Source organism: Triticum urartu, chromosome 3A (assembly GCF_056163025.1).
Source record: "Triticum urartu cultivar PI428250 chromosome 3A, HENAU_Tu73, whole genome shotgun sequence".
Taxonomy (NCBI): domain Eukaryota; kingdom Viridiplantae; phylum Streptophyta; class Magnoliopsida; order Poales; family Poaceae; genus Triticum; species Triticum urartu.
The window spans coordinates 585,185,875-585,193,931 of NC_141875.1; the positions used below are offsets into that span (position 1 = coordinate 585,185,875).

The following is an 8,057-nucleotide window of genomic DNA, read 5'->3' on the forward strand; positions in this document are numbered from 1 at the left end:
CTGGACGCTCCCTCGGGATTTTTTTATTTTTTTCACGCGTTTTCGGCTTGTTAAACAGGGTTTTTTTCGGGTTTTTTCGACGTTTTGGTTTTCCTCCGGTCTTCCTTAGCTTTTCGACAAAAAGAATATTTGAAAAAAAAATTATGCGAAAAAAACGCGCTTTTATTCATGAAAGTCACGGTTTTTTCCTGCGAGAGGCACGGTTGTGCTTTAGCGAGAGTCACGGCCATGCCTTTCGGAAACGAAAAAAAACGTGTTTTCTGTTTTTTTCTTTAGCGAGAGTCACGGTTTTGCTTCTGCGAGAGACACGGTTGTGCTTTTGCGAGAGTCACGGCCGTGCCTCTCGGAAAGGGAAAAACAAAACGCGTTTTCTGTTTTTTTTCGCGAGAGTTACGGTTTTGCTTCCGCGAGAGGCACGGTTGTGCTTTCGTGAGAGTCACGGCCGTGCCTCTCAGAAAGAGAAAAAAATACGCATTTTCTGTTTTTTTTCTTTCGCGAGAGTCACGGTTTTGTTTCTGCGAGAGACACGGTTGTGCTTTCGCGAGAGTCATGGCCGTGCCTCTTGGAAACGAAAAAAACGCGTTTTTCATTTTTTTTCCTTTCATGAGAGTCACGGTTTTGCTTCCACGAGAGGCGCGGGTGTGATTTCGCGAGAGGCACGGGCATGGCTCTTTCGGAAAGGAAAAAAACCATGCTTCTGGTTCGGTTTTTTCGCCCGGTTTTTTCGTAAAAAAAAAGTTCGCCAAAACCTATCAACATGGGATTTAGTTTTTAAGATCTCGACGCGAGGAATCCAATGGTGAAAACGATTCGAGATTTAGACGCATGGTTTAAAAGATAAAATGTTTTGAATAAATGGATCTACGAAAAAAGGAAAACTCCCAGCTTGCGACAAGTGACGCGCTGCATGTGCGCCACTTGTCACGACCTGGGAAAGTGAAGTGTTCTTTGCAACGAGTACTGCTTAATTAGTGATTTCGCTACTTGGCGCCTTTGGTGCCAATTAAAAATAGCGCCCGCAGCTAACCTCTTGGGCCGCGGCCCATTGGTCGCCGCACATGTGTTGCTTGTTTTTTTTTCATTCGCTTGTTTTTGTTTCCCTTTTTGTTTCTGCTGCTGTGTTGCTCAATGAAAAAATCGCTTTAATTTTTCTTGCGGCATATTTTTTTCACGGGTTTAGAAATGTTTGTGAATTTGAAATTGTTCATGATTTCAAAAAAAAATTGACTTAAATTTGCACCAAAAAAAGGTAAATAGAAACGAAAAAGCAAAAACAAAAAACGAAAAAGCAGGCTGAAAAACAGAAGTAAAAATACAAAATAAAACCGGTCTAGAAATCCGGAAAGGCAGCCTACTTACAGTGCGCCCACCACGGGTACAGCACTATCAGGCGCATATAAGGATTTTGCCGTGGTCCAACAATAGTCTGTGGCCGGGCCGATGGTGAGGATATGGTGGACGTGGACCGCTCTGCGTGACATAGCTAGGCCAGCCAAGATTTCTACTGTGGCTAGTGAGTGGTGCACACAGGTGCCGGAGCTAGCTGTCTGTGCCATATGGGCCACGGGCACTAGCCTAGTTTCGTCTAGACAGACGCACCACTACCACTGAGCACAGCGAAAGAGCAAGCCATCATATGTACCGTTCGTCACAAATACTGTTTCATGTCACACCCAGATATACCAGCCAGCCGACCGAATCACACCCACCCAAGCTCCAGACAAGCCACAAACGAGGCCACCCAAACAACAACAGAGGATTATACAGCTGCAGCGTTGCCGACGACGAACCACGACGGACGTACGCCCTCACGCCCCGACCCTCTTGCCGCTGGCGTGCGCGGCGGTGCAGGAGATCACCTGGTAGCCGTCCTTCTTGCTCTTGGGCTTCCGCGGGATGCACCGGTCGTGCAGGTCCACCGCCTCCTCCGCCTTCCCCGCCCTGCCATCATCCACCGTCACATATTCAGAATAGTAATACAGCAGCAGTACAGTAAGTCGTAAGCGGTTATCATTCCGCATCACTGTCTCTCGTACCCTCCCCATCATCACGGCTCTCGTGCAGCACAATCCGCGGCGGAGTACTTGGCACAAAGATCGGTTCCTCTGTACAAGTGCGCCGCATGTATGGCTCGAGGGCTCCCTCCCCCGGGCCACACCCGCTTGAGAACCGGACGAGTTCAATGCCTGACAGGGGCGCTTACTTGAACAGCATCCATTGCAACATCATCCATTGCTTCCTGATAATGTGTTGATGGTTTCACGTCTTACTCGGTCCCTCAGATTATTATACCAGTACTCCTACTGCTATGCCCTCGTACCGGAGTCACGGGCTCATGTCTCTGAACAAGTGTAAATAAATCCAAAACGTAATTAAGTTCAGCGATCGCTCGTGTCGCAGGGCAAGAACACTTCCAAGATTTGGCGCTGGCTCTCGCGTGCCAGCCGAGAATTCAAGGCGCGTCCCTGACATTCTGGATCGACCGATCGATCCGTCCTGTTTGTGACTTGTGAGCATGAGCGATAGCTCCGCGAGACCTATTCCTATTTATGAACTTAACCACCGATCAAGTACTCCTACCCCCGGTGGAATTTTCGCAGCGCCTTTAACCAACTGCCGCTACGGCGGGCCGAATCAATGGAACAGTGCCCGACTGACTGGCCGCCATTAACGGCGGCCAGAAAGCTTGGAGTGACGAGCCGCTGGCGGTCACTAACTCTAGTAACTACGTAGAACCGAATAGTGGCGGTGGTGCCGGTTTAATTTGGTGGGTGCGTGCTTATCGGATGGCATTGATGGTCGGCGTGGAGTGTGGTGTTATACGGTTATACCTGTCGGCGTTGTCGGAGGACGACCGCCGGAGGACGGCCAGGTCCTGGCACGGGTCGGCGGCCGGGCGCTGCGTCTCCACCAGGCTCCCGCTGAAGTACTCCTTGTCCTCGACCGCCTTCTGCCGGTACACGGCCGTCTCGGCGGCCGCGCGAGCCGGCGGCCGCGGCGGGCGCGGGCGGTAGTGCACCCCGCGCGGCAGCACCGGCGTCGCCAGCCCGCCCTTCACCGACACGGACCCGCACGAGATGAGCTGCATCAGCACGGACGACGCCCTGGCCCGGTTCGCGCCGCTGGGGACGGTCGCCAGGACGCGGCCGTCCGCCCTGATCAGCGCCTCCAGCGTCTCGGGGCTCGTGGACGCCGTCGGCGGCGACGTCTCCTCGCGGCTCAGCTCCTCCTGGGCGCGCCTCTGGTGGCCGCGGCTCCGCCCGCGGTGCCCGTCCTCGGTCTGCGTCGCCGCGTCCGCTGCCGCCGCGGCGCGGTCCTCGGCCTTGTACACCCTGTACTCGCCGACCTCCGCTGTGCCGCACGCGCCGGCGACGCCCTTCCTGTGACCGTGCTCCCAGCCTGAGGACGAGGACGTGGTGGTGTCGTGCGAGCCGGAGGAGCAGGAGGACGCGGCGGCCGCGTCGAGCAGCGGGAGGTGGATCGCCGGCGGGTGCAGGCGCTCGGTGCCCTTGAGCACGTACTCCCGCCCGCCCACTGGGTGCACGTAGTCGTCGTCCGCCAGGTCGTGCCACACGAACCCGTTCCTGTAGCTCCTGCGCATTACAATTTACAACAACACCGCAAATCAGCAGAGAACGCATGTCAGAGCGCCAGAGCCGCCATGCCATTCTTGCGCATCGCCGGTGAACTAATCCAAGCTTTAAGCCGAACTGCAAACCTCTTGGAGGCCCAGGAGTACATGCGCGCCATCCCCTTGCCTCGCAGCGCGTCGAGCCGATCGATCACATCTACACAGTACAGCAACAATGAGCAGATGATACGCTCAGTGCAGAACGAAACAAAAAAGGTTCACGCGCCATGAGCGGACGGTGCACGGCCGGCGTACCTCGGAGGTAGAGGCCGTCGGGGGAGGAGAGGGCGACCTCCATGAAGTGCGGGTGCTCGAGCTGCCCGTTCCTGGACAGGTAGTACACGACGGCGACCCTGGCCGGCCCCGGCCTCGGGCGCGGCGGCCTGGGCACGGCCGCCATGTCGGGGCTCCGCTGCCCCTGCTGCTCGCGCCAATGCGGCCTCGGCTGCTGCTCCGCCCGCGCCCTTCCACCACCACCTCCACCACCACCCCCCGCCACCACCACCGCCATCTATATATCTCCAAGCTCCTGCTTGGACAATGGATATGCTGCAATCTCGTATCCGGGGACGCTATAACAAGCAGCAGCGGAGTGCAGGCGGTACGTACGTACGTGGTCAGCAGAGCACGGCAGCTAGCGCTTAAAGGCGGCGAGTGCGACACAAGGGAAGGTGCAAAAGGAGGCCGCAGCGACGCAGTGATCAGGCATTCAAACCCCCCCGCAGGACCATCGGGCAGCTGTGAGCTTTGGCCTCTGGCTCGCGGCGCAGCAGCGGCAGCGCCGCGCAGTGAGAGTGAGGTTGGGGTCAACAATGCCCAGAGGAGGGGTCTTTGCTTCCACTTTGTATGGAGGATTGTCCTGTTGGTGGTAGTACTTGAGATTAATTAGTGGCACTGTTGACTAATGCAGTGGGGATTTGTGGGTTGGAGGCGACTTTGAGAACAGTGTGTTAAGGACTTAAGGTGGGTGTTAATGTGGGAAGGGGACTGGTTTCTGGAGCGTGGCGAAGTGGCAGCTGCTTTGGCGCTGCAAACCGGTTGTTTTAAGCCCAAGGTTTGACTATCGAGGCCCGGCACCGCACGTATGGGGCACGGCGGCGACACCGGCCAAGTCCGGCGGGCCCGAGGTGTCAGTCGGTCGAAGCACGGTGTGCAAAGCGTAGCGTAGGGGCGTGCGTACGTCGTAAACAAAGCGGATTGTGTGTTGATTAGTGGATTAGCGTCACTTCGTGTCTGATGGTGCCCCCCGACAACGGGTTAATAAGCTGGGCATGTGCGCGTGAAGCCGGGCATGGAGCACGGGTGTACTATGATGGCATGGCTATTGCTATACTACACTGCCGTTGCCATTGATGATGCTAGTAAAATGGGTTCATTGTCTCATTTTCTGGCAAATTGCTAGTAGTAAAAATATTTGGAAGCATTTGCGTGCGTGGGAAGGCTGCAATCCCTGTCCTGTCCACGGGAGAGAAGCGGACAATTAGTATACTAATCCGAGCCACGTGAGAGGGGCCATCGGCCATCCTTAAACAATCCCATGGCCCGGTAATTATGAGTGTGTGCATCATGCTAACCAGAGCCATTTAGCACTAGGCCCCACTTATCCACCGGTGCCACGAGTCAGTGAGGCCAAAAGCAACGGTAATCAGGCAATGTAGTCAGTGGCAGTGGCTGATCTTGGCCATAGTTTACGAGGGGGGCAGCCGGGCAGGGCCACCGACTACGAGGTGGCCGGGCGCGGACAGCGAGACTGCACGGCGGGCGAGCGAGACGGAGGGAGGGGGGCGAGGCGAGGCTGCGTTTGACTCACGGAGATGGACGGGACGGTGCGACGCTGGGCGCGTCGAGATGCGCGCCGGCAGTCTCACTCGCGCGCCCATCGATCCAGCCCTCTCTTTGTTTTCTGCTTTTCGCGGCCTGTCCTCCTCTCGCTCTTCTTTACCGCGCCCCGGGAATACTAGTACTAGCGTGTAGTAGTATTGATTAGTGGCAGGTGTTGTACTGACAATGATGATCTGATCGACGAATGCCCACTGATTGCTCCGTGACCATGCGTGCCTGCTGCAATCGATCGATTTCTCATTTTCACGCGGCCGGGGCATCGGAATTCGCACGCGTTTTCGTGTGCCTTTTTCTTCTTGGCGGGAGCAAAAATACAGGAGCGCGAATGCGATTTAGAGCATCTACCGTCAGTGTCGTCCAATCCTCCTCGTACATTTGCAGGCGCACCCGGTTTGACCGGCCAGAAGAGATGACAAAAGTGACACAACCGAATCCCTTGTATCAGTCTTATAGGCTCCGGACGCGCCTGGTCAGTCCGTCATGCGGCCCATCCTCGACCATCTTTTTTCTTTCTTTATTCTTTATTTTCTACTCTTTTTTTTATCTTCACAAACCATGCACAACTGATCAGACATATGAGGAAGAAAATAAGAAATGTGGCTGCATGGATGGACAACCGGGGACTAAAAAAGGACACACCCGGTCACTAATAGCATGGGTCCACGGACATTTAGAGTCAGATTTGATAAGTCCGACTATAGATGCTGTTAGAGAGCTGTCTTGGCGTTGGTCCTCCTCGACCTCTTGCCGCACGGGTGCACATGAATTAAACACCGGTTGCTTTGTGACCATGCGCGTGCTGCAATTGATCGATTTCTCATTTTCACCGGGCCGGGGCATTGGAATTCATACGCCTTTTCTTTTTCTTAACGGAACTAGAGGACGCGATGTAGGAAAAAAGTCTAAAATAAACTTTAAATTCGTATACGAAAGTTAAAGTAAAACTCTAAACTTCTAATCTCTAAAACCAGCACACTGAGCTCTCTGATCTCGATCTATTTTAAACCTTGAGTGTGTTTTCAAACAGGACCGTTGACCTAGCAGCTCAAACACGGGATCGTTGCCTGTAGCCGGACACGACTGGGCCAGCCCACCAGCCGTGAAGCATGTTTTTTTGGGCCACTTAAAAATAGCAAAAGAAAATAGAAGGAAAGAATGCCGGGAATCATATTTGCAACCTCGCACTACTGAAAACTCCTACGAGCCACTCTACTCGATGACTGTTGGTGAGAAACGCGACATTATTTAACCACGTACCGCAGCGTGGTGATTTGAAACCGTGAACCATTTTTTAAATCTCCAAACATTTTTGAAAGTGTGAATACTATTCAATAAAAACAATTTTTTGAACCTGAAAAAAATTAAAGTGCAAACTAATTTTGAAAAATTGTTCCCATTTTTTTACATAAATATAAAGTGTTCTCACTCTAAAAACAATTTTGTTCATTTCAAACTTTGTTCCTGTTTTTAAAAAATGTATGATTAAAAAAACTTGTTTTGAAAAATTATTTGCAGTCTAATATTTTTTCATGTTTTCAAAAAATTGCTTGTTTCTTCAAAAAGTGTAGCACTTTAAAAAGTGTTCAGGGCTTCAAAAATGGTTCATGTTTTCAAAATATATAGTTCACATTTTTGTAAAAATATCCGTAATTCCAAGAGGTGTTCACATCTTTGTAAAACACTGTTTAGAATTTTAAAAATTATTCTTTTGCTTTTAAGGATTTTCGGATTTTAAAATTCATATCAAGAAAATGTTTCAAAAAAGTTTTCAGATCTTGACGTTGCGGTGTGTGGTTAAATATTTCCGCGCTTCTCCTTTATCATGAAAAGTAATCAGTTATACTGTAGTTGTTAGCAGCAGGAGGTCGGAAGCATCAGGTCCTAAGTTCGACATACTAGGTCTTAATTTTTTTGGGGTGTAAATGAACCGGGATCAAAGATTTTGGTGGGCTGATTTCAGGGATTAAAAGTTCAGTGTTCAATTTAGATTTCGTCTATAAGTTTAAGCTTTGTTTTAGACTTTTTCCTATGGCGCGACATGCGATTTAGAGCTGGCTGGACGTCGGTCGTCCTCGACCTCTCGTCGAACGGGTGCACGTGAAGAAAACACCGCGTTTTTGGGGTCGTAATTTAAGGAATCTCTAACGCTGCCCTCTTATGATGGGAAACGTTGCATGAAAAACAAAAACAAAATCCTACAAAACATCCAAAGATCTATCTATGGGATGCTAGCAACAAGAAGAAGTGTGTCTACGTACTCTTGTAGACCGAAAGCGTTAACAGACTAAAGATCGTGGTTGACGTAGTCATACTCGCGTCGCCATCCAATGCAATCCAAGAACCGCACGTGCGGCACCTCCGAGATTAGCACACGTCCGGCTCGGTGGCATCCTCTTATTCTTGATCCAGAAAGCGAGGGAGAGGAGGTAGATGAGATCTGAACCAACACGACAGCGTGGTGGTGGTGGCCGCAGCGGAACTGTAGTAGGGCTTCGCCAAGCGTCTGCGTGAGTTAGAGGAGGTGTAACGGGAGGGATAGGCTGTTGGGAAACGTAGCATGCAATTTAAAAAAAATCCTACGCTC

The 8,057-nt window shown here is 51.7% G+C and overlaps 1 protein-coding gene across 1 annotated transcript; it reads right to left on the reverse strand.

The window, feature by feature from the left end:
• Positions 1-1,621: 1,621 nt before the first annotated feature.
• Positions 1,622-4,285, reverse strand: LOC125545237 (protein SOSEKI 5). The gene is made up of 4 exons (XM_048709130.1): positions 3,887-4,285; positions 3,719-3,788; positions 2,832-3,593; positions 1,622-1,941 (listed from the first exon to the last, which is right to left on the reverse strand). Exons 1-4 carry the CDS (start codon positions 4,140-4,142, stop codon positions 1,809-1,811), a joined length of 1,221 nt encoding a protein of 406 aa, XP_048565087.1. The 5' UTR covers positions 4,143-4,285; the 3' UTR covers positions 1,622-1,808.
• Positions 4,286-8,057: the final 3,772 nt, after the last annotated feature.

Coding starts and splice junctions, on each gene's coding strand:
- LOC125545237 (XM_048709130.1), bottom strand. CDS start 4,142: ATGGCGGTGGTGGTGGCGGGGGGTGGTGGTGGAGGTGGTGGTGGAAGG. Junction 3,789..3,886: donor CGACGGCCTCTACCTCCGAG/GTACGCCGGCCG, acceptor TGTACTGTGTAG/ATGTGATCGATCGGCTCGAC. Junction 1,942..2,831: donor TCCTCCGACAACGCCGACAG/GTATAACCGTAT, acceptor GGATGATGGCAG/GGCGGGGAAGGCGGAGGAGG.